This window comes from Brassica napus, chromosome A5 (genome assembly GCF_020379485.1).
Source record: "Brassica napus cultivar Da-Ae chromosome A5, Da-Ae, whole genome shotgun sequence".
Lineage (NCBI taxonomy): Eukaryota > Viridiplantae > Streptophyta > Magnoliopsida > Brassicales > Brassicaceae > Brassica > Brassica napus.
This window is the reverse complement of record NC_063438.1, coordinates 25561916-25574926: the sequence shown is the minus strand read 5'-3', so window position 1 is coordinate 25574926 and position 13011 is coordinate 25561916. Positions and strand designations below refer to the sequence as shown.

The window sequence follows — 13011 nt, the reverse complement described above, 5'->3', positions numbered from 1 at the left end:
AGTAGATTAGAGATTGACGATTCCCACAAAAAAAAAACTCAAAAACGATTTCAGCTAGTTGAAAGTTAGCACTAATAGTACTAAACGAAAAAGAAAAAAAAAGATTTGTCAATTGATTGTTGATAAGCACATGTTCGTACTATCAACAAGATCGACCCATGTGAAAGTTCCTTCTTTAAATAGTTTTACATACAGTAAAGTTAACATTGGTACGTTGTCATTGGTTTCAGACTCCCCTGGATTATGACACCTTAGTTTATTTGATCCATTCCAGAACATGCCTCACCTTAAGATGGCTTATGTTTCTCAATTTGTTCCTCACCTGAATGACGACAAGTATCTGAGATTTTTTCTTCTGTCAGGATTCTCCATTTGAGTTTGGACAACGTAACCATTTTGAATATCCGTCTTCTTCCTATTGTGATTATCTTTTTTGCTGTTTTATACTTATGTTGTTCACTTAATATTTCATTCAACTGCAGGTTCCATGTTTTAGCGCCACTAATTTCCCTCGGCTCATGAAGTTTACAGCTGCATCTTCGTTGCTTAGATGATTACTTAGAGTGTTCGTTGGAACCACTTATGCTTTTCCTTCATAACTCACCTATGCTAAAATTTATTAGGATCGACTATGTATATACAACTTCCTCCCTTATCCCTCAAACATTTAAAGTAAAATTAGTTTACTATTCTTCCTTGGTGGTTTTCAGGATGTGGCTCTTGGCTGCAAGGATCTCCCACTTTCGTGGAACCAACAAAGTTCTGTACCAGGATATGCTTGTTGTCCCGTCTTGAGATCTTTGTGTGGGAAAGTTTTGGAGGAAGAAGAAGACAAGAGAGAGAATGTGTGGCAAACTCAAAGTGTTTTAAAGACTGCGAGAATCTCTCCGATATGTTACTACAATCTCGAGAAGAAAGAAAAGATAGTTGGAGGACATAAAATCTATGTATAGAGTTTCAGCATCATCTCAGCTGATAACCCATTAAGGGCAACAACTTAAAGAAATTATATATATTCCTCTTCTCTGGACCTTTTGGTATGAACACTTAAATGTGAATAGCTTTAGTTCTCTAAAGTGCTAAATACTAGCTTCATATGTTTGTTCATAGTCTTTTGAGATTAAGACGAAATGATTTCTTTGCTTCTTTACCTTACAAATGAGCCTTGCTTTTGTTGTGTAGGGAGATTAATCTTTGGTTCTGAAATGAAGACTTATCTTTCTTCAACTATTATTCATGCATACCCTGTGGATTTATCATCAAAAATCCATGTTGCTAGAAAAGAGATGCAGAAGCTTCGTTGATTCTGGTTTTAACATTGTTTGTCATAACTTGGAATCATGCACTTACTTAAAAGAGTGATTGATAGTGTTATTTGTTCTAGTTTGAACCTTTTACAGTAAAGCTAGGAGCATCAACATTCATATAGTCTCTAACCAAAATTTATCATAATATAATTTTGATATAATGTAATATTACAATTAAATTTTTAATAAAGAAAAAAATAAACTAGTAACAAGATGACAAATTTCATATGAGTCCTTCAAATATTTTTTGAGTCTATAGAAAATGACCGATCTCATTTCTCATCATTTTTTTTTCATATTTTGTATATATTTCATTAATTTTAAGAGATTCTCTTATCGATCATGAATGGAGATGCCCTGACTGTTCTTTATCTGGTTCTATTCTATATCAGCTATGTTTTGCTATGTGTGGATTCTTTCATGGATCAGTAAACAACAAATATATCAAGAGATAATGAATAATCCCAATTATTTTCTTCTCTTTTTTTGTGGATAAAGATGTATTTCTATTTTGGATAATGACGAGTTTATAGAAGTAAGCAAAACGTAAATAAATCTTTTAAGAAATACTATATGAATGAGATATTTATAAACTTCTACTTTATCAAGATTAGGGTTTTCTTCTTCGTGCAGTTCATCCCCTTTGTTCTCAGAGAAAACAAAAAAAAAATGTCCTGTGAAGACAAAATCAGTGCGTTGCATGACGATTTGCTGCTGAAGATATTGTCTCAAGTCCCAACAAAGGATGTAGTGACCACCATGATTTTGTCCAAACGATGGGGTTTGGTCTGGACGATGGTGCCTAAACTCGAGTATAAGGATACATGGAAAGAAGGGGAAAAGAGCATTTGGCGCTTACTCGAAAAGTCTTTGCAACTCCACAAAGCACCTGTACTAGAAAGCTTGAATATCCAAGTTGAATGTCAGTTTTGCGACGATGCAGATGTAGTAAAGTGCGTCTCATACGCTGTTGACCACAAAGTTCGAGAGCTAGCTCTTATCTTACCATCTCAACCAAAGATCCTACAGCTAGCATCGAACGTTTACACCTCAAAAACGCTAGTGAAACTGACTCTATCATGTAGGACTCTAGTAGTGGATGTTCCTTCCCTACCTTGCCTTCCTTCGCTTCAGAGGCTGGCTCTTCTCAGTGTGGTGTATAAAGATGAAAAGTCTCATGTCAGACTTCTATCGAATTGCCCTGCCCTCACACATTTGGAAGTGTTCCGAAACTTGAGTGACAATGTGACAAGGTTCATTGTGAAAGTTTCTTCTCTAAAGAGCTTTAGATACACGCAACACAAAAGAGCTCCTTCTAGGTCCTTGGTTTTAGACTCCCCTGGATTACGACGCCTTAATTTAAGTGATCCGCATGGAGACTTAGACTCGATCCAGAATATGCCTCACCTTGACTGGGCTTATGTTTTGCACTTTGTTCCAAACCCGAAAGACAAGAAGTTTCTGAGATCTTTTTCCTCTGTCAAGGTTCTCCGTTTGAGTCTAAGAAACGTAAGCATTTGAATATCCTTTTTCCGTTATTCTTGAGATTAATTTTATTAACAATAAAAAAAACTGGTAATATTTAGAGCATGTACGTGACTTATGTATAATACTATAATAGATCTTTAAAATTTGCGGTTCAGTGGGAATGTTTCATCGGGCTGTGTCTAGAACTGATTCGGCTTCTCCCTACGTTAAGTTGGCTATTGTGACGCGGACGCCGACTATATGGCTATGTTTTATTTTATCTTGTGTTCCATTTGGTTCAACTGCAGGTTGAATGTTGTAGCACCATTAAGTTCTCTCGGCTCATGAAGGTTACGCTGCATCTTTATTGCTTTGATGACTTCATGTGTTCGTTGGAACCACTTTTGCTTTTCCTTCATAACTCTCCTATACTAAAAGTTCTTGAGATCAACTATGTGAGTAACTTCCTCCATCTCCCTCAAACAAAATTCAGTTTTGATAGACTATGTAAGTACCTTTCTCCTCGTTGCTTTTCAGGATGTGGCTCTTTGCTCTAATGGTGTCCCACTTTCCTGGAACAGACCAAGTTCTGTACCGGTATGCTTGTTGTCCCATCTCGAGATCTTTGTATGGAAAGAGTTTGCAGGAAGAAGGCAAGAGAGAGCGTTCGTGGCGTACATCCTTGCAAACTCAAAGCGTTTAAAGACGGCTGAATTTTCTCCCAGATACAATCTCTACGAAAAAGAGAAAGAGAAGATGATGGAGCTGTTAAAATCTATGTATAGGGCTTCGGCATCATCTCAACTAGATTTCTTGATATGAATTAAGGATGAACTATCTATTAAGTTTGTTATGTTTTTCTTTTATTGTTGTTAGATTGTATTCTATAAATCCTGGAAGAACAAATAATGTTCTTAGCTTCACCTTTATTGGTATGAACAATTTACTTATTTGAATGACTTTAATTTATGCTAAATTGCTAGATTCATATATTTCTGTAATGTTCTTTTAGTGCCATTTTCCATTGTTTAGATGACTCCTATCAAGCAAATGTTGTAAGAAATATTGTTTGAGATCAAGAAGAAATTATTTGCATGCATCTTTACCTAAGTGGATTCTCTTCAAAGATTAATCAAAAAGTTCCAACCAAAAGGTGATGATGCTAATGACACGTGAACTTTAATCTTTGGTGCTGGCACATCATCTCTCCGCAGACTCATTCTTTAGCTTTTTTTTTTTGGAACAACTTCTCATTCTTTAGCTATCATCTACTAGATTGCGGATATATCATCACAACCTCGGTTGGTACGAAATAGATGAAGAAGCTTCGTTGATTACCTCTTTAACGTTCTGTTTCGTGATTTGTAATAATGTTTTCTTCACGCATTTTCTCAAAGAATGATTGATAATGCTATCCTTTCTTGGCAATTTGAACCTTTTTGAAGTTAACGGGTTCTTGTTCGCAAAAATTATTTTGCTTATGTGTAGCATTTTCAGAAAACAACCACCAATAACCAGTTTATTTTTAAAATTACTTGATCAATTCAACGGGATAACTAACAAAATCAACTACAATTTATAAGACAAGACAAAGTTGTTAGTAACTGGTGTAACTTGTATTTCTCCATCTTAGAATTAATATTTCAACCCTGGTTTAAGTTTTGTGATGAGATCGCCATGTTGGAGTCAATTTGGTTAGAGATAGTTGTGGAGATTCATGATCTAACAAACAAATAAAACAAGCACAATTTTTTTGGGTTTTTCCAGAGTAGATTAGAGATGAACGATTTCATAAAAAAATAAAAATCAAAACGAATTTTTAATAGTACTGATAAGAAAAACGATTTATCAATCGATAAGCACATGTTCGTACCATCAACAAGATCCCCTTTGACGTCATCACGGTTTTGCTTTGTCTACATTTGGGAAAGTGCAACGAGACCTCATCGCTTCTTCCAAGAATATAGACAAAGAAATACCGAGAAGACGTGTTATTTTTCCTGCCAACGAAGAAGCCCTTGAAAGAAACTCTGCAGATGAGTGAGTCTTGACGTGGGTGTGTGTACGTATACGTATATAGGCGGCTTTTCTAGGGGTAAAATTTAGAAACCCTAGAAGAATCTGAAGAGGACTCGCCGCCATAGAGACACAACTAAGTAATACACACATGGGCTAAACCTAATTATGAAAAGCCTAATTTTCACTCAACAAATAGATGACCCAATAACAAAGGAAATGTTGTTTAAAAACGAAAGCCCAATATTGTAAGAAACACAAAATGGTTTTACGGGTCTAATGGTGGGATGAAGAGAGAGAGAGGGAGAGAGTCTCTTGTTCTGTTTTGTTTTTGTTTTTTTTTTTTTCTGTCATTAGAGAGTAAGGGACAACCCTTAATTAAAGGTTTTTTCTTTCTCTTTCTTCCTCGGTTCCTTAATGGACTCCCAATAATGTTGCTCTAACTCCTCAAGATTTGCTCGTGGGAGAACATCTTAATATGCCTGATCAAAGTACAAATGTGCTTGTTTATAGTTAAGTTTTTCATTGTTGCTTCTCAAGGTATATACCCTTACTCTATTCGCCTTTGTGGAACCAACCGAGTTCTGTACCGGTGTGCTTGTGTCTCTCATCTTGAGATCTTTGATCGAGAGGCCTATGGAGGAAGAGAAGAAGATAGACAAATGCAATGGAGATTTAATTGAAAAAAAATCAGGTTCATTGTGGTTTCCTTCTATTGATTCATCGTATTGTCATGTCACTCATGCCAGCATCCATTTGTTGGATCTTGATACATTCACAAGTCTTGGATAGGCAACAACTTAGTAATAACATTTGCTTCCTTGTTGGGTCTATTAAAGCAGAAAAAATGGGTCGTTTTTTTTATGTAGAATTAAACTCAAGCAGCGAAAGAGCATCTTCTTTGGACACCAGGGGCGGAGCTACATTAGGTAAGTAGGGGGCAGTTGCCCCCTATAAAATTTTAAAATTTCATTTAAATGCTTAGGAAAAAATTGATTGCCCCAGTTGAAAAATATTTATTGCCCCCCCCCCCCTCCCAGCAAAATCAGCTCGCAAAGTTTAATATAAAGTTTCCATTATTTCTGTTTTGTTAACATTATTATGTTGCCTTATTTAATTTGAACATTAAACCATTATTTCCATTTTTATATAATGAAAATGATTTTCTTTCTTCAAGAACAGTTTGCTTGATAGTTTTACTGAACAGAAAATTAATATATATTTATCTAATAAGTAAATTACTCAATGACAATAAAAATACAATATTTTTATTTTAGTGATTATCTGTTTATTTAATGAGTGAAAAATCTTCTTAAAAAAATTTCTTTATGATTTTGTTATTTTCATCATTTTGAAGTACCATAAATTTTAAGGAAGACATTTTAAATTATAATCAATACTTTTTTTAAAAAAAAATTGTTTTATAAACTATATTCTATAATGAATTTATATAGTTGACAAAATGAATTTATTAAATAATTAATATTTAATAATAATTTTATTTATAATTATTATTTGCCCCCGGTAAATTTTTATTCTAGCTCCGCCACTGTTGGACACCACTTGCGAGTATACGAATGAGTTTTATAAACATACACCATGTTGCCACCTGAAAACTCAGCGTGGAATCTCCTTATGTGATTTTGAATTTGAAACTTAACTATTCTGAAGCTTGACGACGAGGGAGAGAGAGATCGCATTAGGAAGAGTTGGATTCCATCATAGTCCCAATTACTACAAGCACAAAAAAAGTTAGTAACATGTTGATTATATCCGATTTTGACTAATTTAACATCAATGAATGTTTTATTCTTCGCTTGCAAGTGAACGCAATTTAATGGATCCTTGGAATTTCTCAATAAACATTATGATTACTTATTTGACAATGACATGCTAACAGTATATCATTACTTTAGTTAATCACCAATAATTAATTACGTTTAGACAAATCAAAACGTTTCTATGGCTAAAACATTCTGTAATGTTATATTTTCAAAGTTCAAACTAACATGGACTTATCGCAGCCTCCAGTAAGAATTCATTTAATTATGTAAAATCTAGTTTTGATGATTAAAAACAGGATTAGTTTGTCAAAAAAAAAAGGGATTAGTAAAGATTTAAATTTATTCATAAACTTTCTAAATTTAGTTTAAGGCTTCGAATATTAACAACCGCCCCGCCCCGTACCGTAGTTAACAGTAACAAAAATCTCTACATAACTGTTAAAACCGTACCGCAGTTGAACTGTTTGTCCCGAACCGCAATTACCATTCCCAGCCTAAGAATTCAATTATCCGAAACTATCATAAATTCAAGATAATCATCATCGTTTATAAGGTGGGGGCAACACGCGCCAAAACTAGCGTCGGTCGAAACATTGAATGTCCAGAACACATGTAATAAAAGGCAAACAGTATAGTTAAATGTAAGATTTGGTAAGTACTTCTCTCATCATATGAAAAGCTAAAACAAAGAAAGAAAGAAAGTTGAGAGATCCACCTCGAACTCCTCTCCATCTCCCTTCTCAATCATCATCATCATCAGATAGATAGATAAAATGAGAGAAGACGATTCCGACTGGTTCTCAAGATGGGAACAAGACCTCCCTTCTCCAGACGAGCTCATCCCCTTGTCTCAATCCCTCATCTCTCCCGATCTCGCTCTCGCCTTCGACATCCGCAGCCCCGGTCAACAACCTCACCACCACCACCCATCCACCCCCCAAGCCAACTCCTCCGCGGAATTCGCGGCGGATTCATCAGATCTCGGCACCGCCGGAGACGAGCCGGCGCGGACCCTGAAGAGGCCTCGCCTCGTGTGGACCCCCCAGCTGCACAAACGCTTCGTCGACGCGGTGGCGCATCTCGGGATCAAGAACGCTGTTCCGAAGACGATCATGCAGCTCATGAGCGTCGACGGGCTGACGAGAGAGAACGTCGCCAGCCATCTGCAGAAGTATAGGCTTTACCTCAAGAGGATGCAGGGAGGAGGGCTGTCTTCCGGCGGCGGAGGCGGATCGGATCCGGCGACGGATCGGCTCTTCGCGAGCTCTCCCGTGCCGGCTCATTTCCTTCACCCGAACCGCTCCGACCATTTCATGCCGTCTTTTGTCCCAATCGCGACGCTTCAGCAGCAGCAGCAAATGGTTGCAGCCGCAGCCGCTAATTCTCATCTGCAACCGCCTCAGTTCCACCACCGTAGTCAAATCGCGGCGGGGCATTTCGGAACGCCGACGGCGAATGGGAAGTTCGATGCGTCGTTCTTGGCGAGGCAAACGCAAACGCAAACGCAAACGCAGCAGAGAATGTCTACACCAACGTTGCATAGTCCCGTTAGTAATTACGTTGAGGATTTGGAATCTGCAAACGCTATTGGAGGAAGAACGGTCTTGACTTTATTCCCAACTCGAGAGGATTAAAATTTGGAATCGAATAATCTTGGTAATAAACTCTGCTTAAAACACTGGTTCAATGTAGACCAAGTACAAGCTCACTTCTGTGACCACTGACCATCCAGTTTGAATAAATTTAATATATGTTCAAAATGTATCTTGCAGTCTTCAAGAAACATTGAGACAAGTTCTATGCAGTGATTATCAGTTTAACATTGATAGTTGATAGTTAATTACAATCCGTCGTGTGTTCCAGTTCTGCTTGTAGTTATCATTGTGGAGATAAGTTCTTGTACATTTAGTACGGACACACTCGAGGTTGGAAAAAAAAAACGATCTTTGATTAGAAAGTTTACTTCACAATGTTCTTTGCTTCCCATTTTCTTGCCTTTTGTTTCATTTGGATTTGTTCTCATAAAAGTACGTTACAGCAACCAAAACTGTTCATAGCTTATTTTTTTACTTTGCGTCATCTTTAAGTTTTAGATAGCCAAAATCAAGAATCTGGTGATTTAAATCACAATGTATATTAGTTAAAAAAAGGTGTCACTGAAGAACTGACCAATAATAATGATTCGAGGAGGCAAGTACAATGTAGAAATGACACGGAGCAACCAGTAAGCAAAAGAAACAATGGGATGCAGAATGAGTATCTGATGCTCTCTCACTGCCTCCTTAATCATACCCAACTTATTTACTAACTACTACTACCAATTATAAAGTTTATGGAATCATTCAAGGGACAAAACCCAAATAAAAGTTTTTTGGGAGGAGGAATGATTTAAAGCAAGGGTGGTGGGATCATAGCTGGCATGTCCTGATCTTGTCTCACCAAGTCAGGCCCCATCCTTTGCATTTTTTTCTTATTAAAATAGTAAATAAAACATTTATAAATAATTGTTTTTCTTCAGAGAGAAACTTGTTGTACTTAATCGTCAATATTAAAAATCTTTCACGGTTATTCACATAAAGAGTGTGTATTTCAGTTTTGTTCTGTCCCAGTTCTCTCTGAAATTAGTTTTGACAAAAAAGCTCATATACGGACCAAACCAAAGAACAAAAATATTAGTATAAAGCAATATTATTATATATTTTTCCACCGGAGAGATACATGATTCATGATTGGGTATTTGGGTTGATAAAAAAAAAAAGAAAGATACATGATTGATTGAGATACATTTCTTCCTATAAGTCTGATCGAATAATAAATTTAAAAATGTAATTGTTGGTTTACGTTTATCAATAAGTGAAAACTCTAATCCAATCTTAAATTAAAATCAAATAATGATTTAAAATCGGATCTTGTGATTTGAGACCATTGGTCAAAAGATAACTCGAGTGACTGATTATTCGTTTGGGAATTTCGGGAAATTGGTTTGTCTTTTGTCTTTTCAAAGTTAGAAAAGGACCCTCCAAGTGTTTACCACCTCATGTGATATTCAACAAAAGAGAAACAACTAAATGTGAACATTAAACTCAGAAGAATCTTACCATAAAAAAAATCTAATGTTAAAGAGCCAAAATCCAATAATTTGATTCAATACATGAGGAAACAGCCATCATCAAAATTTGGTTTAAGTAATCGTCTAAGATTGATTCAAAGTTCGATGATTTTATATCAAGAAATAGATAAAAAGAGAAGGTAGATGTCTTGTTATAATATAAGAAAGAAGCAGCCATTGTTTGGAACAGAACAGAGAGCTCCTAAAGGCTAAATATCTATAGATTTTTTTTAATACAAACATTGAAGTACTCAAAACACTACTTGTCGTCAGGGATTGCTCGCAGATGGATGCCTGCAGTAAAAAGACGACGAGTAAGCAACGGATACGAGGGATAAATCAAACAACAATAGCTTAGTTAGTCTGGGCAACCTGAAAAGATTCGTGTCTGGGCCGTTCAACGAATGCGCATAGTTCATAGCTGGTGAGTTTGGCCACGGTGTATAAGCAGCAGGGTTACTAATAAAGGGACTCATGGCAGGATTAAACGGATGACCGTAGTTTAGATTAGCTTGATGACCTCTTGGCATCTGCGGGAAACCTCCATCGTGAAAAGGAATGTGCATTGGCATCGGATTAAAGCTTTGACCAGACGGCATAACCCTAACGTACCTATTACACACAAGAACAAAGGACCTTTACATTTCGCAGAAAGAGCTTATAGTGTTGTTGAATGAGTGTCATAAGTTTAATAAGAGATCAAAGAAAGTGTACCTGTAGGCGGGATCCACGACATACCTGTCATAGCTCCTGTCATAATCCGGATCATATCGATCTTTCTCTCTATCTCTGATAATGGCTACAGAAGTCCTTCCAGATTCTCGAGAACCACCAGCATCAAGAGAATTATTACTGACCGCCACCTCAGCCTCATTACGGTTAACACTTGTGTTTTTCACTTCAGGAGGAGGAGGAGGAGGAGCTCGGAGCGACGAAGAATCTTCAGAGTCAGAACTACCAGGGCTGTTAAAGATCCGAGCCCTGGCCTTATCATACTCTTCTTTCCTCTCCTCAACGCTTCTCTGAAGATTCTGCTGCACTCCTGATCCGCTACCTCCGGAGCCAGATCCTCTCTTGGGCCTCGCCTTGATCGCAATCTTGAAACCACCCTCGGGCCTACCGTTCTCGGGTTGCTTAACCGGGATTTCGGATAAGCAGACGTGAGGAAACCTGCTCTCCGCTGTTTTGGTAACAAGGATCCTGTTGTCTGATCCATCAACTGCGCCACCACCATTGTCCAAAGCCATGGTCACTAGTCCATAGTGCTGAGCGACTCTATGTGCAGCGAGACGCAAGTAAGAGGTTGGGAAAGGAGAGAACTCGAACTGAAGCTGCTCAGGGTTTTGAAAGAACTTTTGTATATCAAGCTCCATCCGCAAAACTACAAAGCACAAACACATAAACAAAAGAGGCAAACTTTTTGAAAACCCATCAACCAACATGTAAAGAGAATCTTTCCAGATACAGAAACTAAACATTTTTGGAAATGAAAAAAAAAAGCGTTGACGTATGAGGAACAAGGTGCTTGTATAGTTACGTTAATTGAGCTTAGAGATAAACCAAATCAAACGAAAGGTAATAAAAATTAGAGCTTTAATTGATTATGATTGTAGCTAAAGAGCTAATGATCTAATCACCATGAATCAAAATTCCCCAAATTCAATCAAACCCTAATCACCATGAACTAAATTAACCTAGAAAGGATCGATTTTTAGAGAAAATCATAATTCCCCCAAATTCAATCAAACCCTAGAAAACTAATTAACAAAATCAGATCAACCAATCGGAGAGAAAGTGAAATCGAATCGTGGGTTTGGGAGAAAAATTGACTAACTGGTGAGACGATGACGAGGATTCTGGAGAGCTTCGACCAGAAAAGGATCCACCATAGCTTCCTTCTCTGTCATAGCGGCGGCGGCGGCGGCGGCGGCCATAGATTAGCTTCTCTTTCTCTATCCTCTGCTTTTTTGTTTGTTTTGATTTCTCTCTCGGCGGAGATTAGAAGAGAAAACACATCAAGGAAACGAAAAGGAGATTATATCTGATGAGCATTCTGAGAGAGACGGAGACGAAGAAGAGAGAGGGGCGAGGCGATGAGGATGAAGGAAGATGTGAAAAGACCTTATCGACCTTTTTTTTTTATCTCTCGCTATCAAGTGGGGAGAGAATAAAAAAGAAAGTTGCTGCTGCCTATCAATATTTTATTTATTTATTTATAGGTCTGTTTTTCTTTTGTGGATTAAAAATGTTGGACTTTTGGGAAATTGAATACATGACCATTCTCGAGAAATGGGGTTTGTAAAGTTTTTTTTTTGGTGGATTCATAAAATATACTTCTTCTAGACGATGGGTTGGTGTAACACTTGCATTCTTCATCGTGAGTCTCGTTGTGAACAGCTTTGTCAAACAAATATTCAGTGCCATCGATCAATAGAGAAGAGACATTCACATTTCCAAATCTTTGTAATTACCGGATGTAAGTTTTTTTTTTACATTCCCAACTTTCCAAATACCAAAAACCAAATCTCAAGGTGGTTGTCAATTATGGCAGGCCTATATTTGGGCCCTTCTATATAATTTGATTTATGGAAATTGATAATGGACCCATCGCCCAAGCCTTTCTTGCACACCCTGACGGGCCTGGTCATCTTGATCAAACTATTAGACCATTTAGTTTTGAATGTTTCACAGTCCACCACCCGAATTTCGACCCCGACAATTGATCAATTGTTAATTTCGACCCCAACAATTTCAGTCGTGCCAAATACGACCCGAACAATTGATCAGTGCCAAATACGATATCAACTCAACTATAATTCAAAAAAACTACCCGAATTTTTTAAAACGTGCCTAAATCTACATTGACTCTAACAGAAGTTAGTCAACCGTTAACAAGATAAAACGACGTCGTTTTGATATACGAGGAAAAGTGCCAATTTCGACCCCAACACTCTCAATCGTGCCAAATAGGACCCGAACAAATGGTCAGTGCCAAAAACGACCTCAACTCAATTATAATTTAGGAAAAATTACCCAATTTTTTTTAAAACGTGTCTAAATCTACATTGACTCTAACAGAAGTTAATCAACATTTAACAAGATAAGACGACGTCGTTTTGATATATGTATTTTTTTTAAAAATATGTTCATTTCGGAACTCAAATCCGTACTGAGATATCCTTTTAAAGGGGCACACTAACAACTAGACTAAAATAATTTTTTGAAATATTATTACAAATTGAAATTCTCCATTATATAAACTACTATTCTTCTTCATCTTATCCAATTTAAAACTTTGGTGATTACTTTATATATTTTAGTTATTGTT

At 36.9% G+C, this 13011-nt stretch overlaps 3 protein-coding genes across 4 annotated transcripts; 2 read left to right on the top strand and 1 right to left on the bottom strand.

Annotated features, from left to right (window-relative positions):
- Positions 1-1194: 1194 nt before the first annotated feature.
- On the top strand, positions 1195-3983 carry LOC125608703 (putative FBD-associated F-box protein At1g05080). Its single transcript, XM_048779158.1, has 3 exons — positions 1195-2816; positions 3083-3229; positions 3312-3983. The coding sequence occupies exons 1-3, from the start codon at positions 1881-1883 to the stop codon at positions 3594-3596; spliced, it is 1368 nt and encodes a 455-aa protein (XP_048635115.1). The 5' UTR covers positions 1195-1880; the 3' UTR covers positions 3597-3983.
- Positions 3984-7115: 3132 nt separating this feature from the next.
- Positions 7116-8417, top strand: LOC106452624 (transcription factor MYBC1). Its single transcript, XM_013894783.3, has one exon. It carries the CDS (start codon positions 7348-7350, stop codon positions 8206-8208), a length of 861 nt encoding a protein of 286 aa, XP_013750237.2. The 5' UTR covers positions 7116-7347; the 3' UTR covers positions 8209-8417.
- Positions 8418-9773: 1356 nt separating this feature from the next.
- On the bottom strand, positions 9774-11948 carry BNAA05G28140D (cAMP-regulated phosphoprotein 21). 2 transcript variants are annotated; one of them, XM_048779981.1, is made up of 4 exons: positions 11518-11948; positions 10398-11064; positions 10056-10295; positions 9774-9977 (listed from the first exon to the last, which is right to left on the bottom strand). In XM_048779981.1, exons 1-4 carry the CDS (start codon positions 11615-11617, stop codon positions 9953-9955), a joined length of 1032 nt encoding a protein of 343 aa, XP_048635938.1. In that variant the 5' UTR covers positions 11618-11948; the 3' UTR covers positions 9774-9952. The 2 variants fall into 2 exon arrangements, with proteins under 2 accessions (XP_048635938.1, XP_048635939.1); XM_048779982.1 differs by having other exon boundaries at positions 10422-11064; positions 11518-11866.
- Positions 11949-13011: the final 1063 nt, after the last annotated feature.

Coding starts and splice junctions, on each gene's coding strand:
- LOC125608703 (XM_048779158.1), top strand. CDS start 1,881: ATGAATGAGATATTTATAAACTTCTACTTTATCAAGATTAGGGTTTTC. Junction 2,817..3,082: donor TCCGTTTGAGTCTAAGAAAC/GTAAGCATTTGA, acceptor GTTCAACTGCAG/GTTGAATGTTGTAGCACCAT. Junction 3,230..3,311: donor AAGTTCTTGAGATCAACTAT/GTGAGTAACTTC, acceptor GTTGCTTTTCAG/GATGTGGCTCTTTGCTCTAA.
- LOC106452624 (XM_013894783.3), top strand. CDS start 7,348: ATGAGAGAAGACGATTCCGACTGGTTCTCAAGATGGGAACAAGACCTC.
- BNAA05G28140D (XM_048779981.1), bottom strand. CDS start 11,617: ATGGCCGCCGCCGCCGCCGCCGCCGCTATGACAGAGAAGGAAGCTATG. Junction 11,065..11,517: donor TCCTCGTCATCGTCTCACCA/GTTAGTCAATTT, acceptor TGTGCTTTGTAG/TTTTGCGGATGGAGCTTGAT. Junction 10,296..10,397: donor GTCGTGGATCCCGCCTACAG/GTACACTTTCTT, acceptor TGTGTGTAATAG/GTACGTTAGGGTTATGCCGT.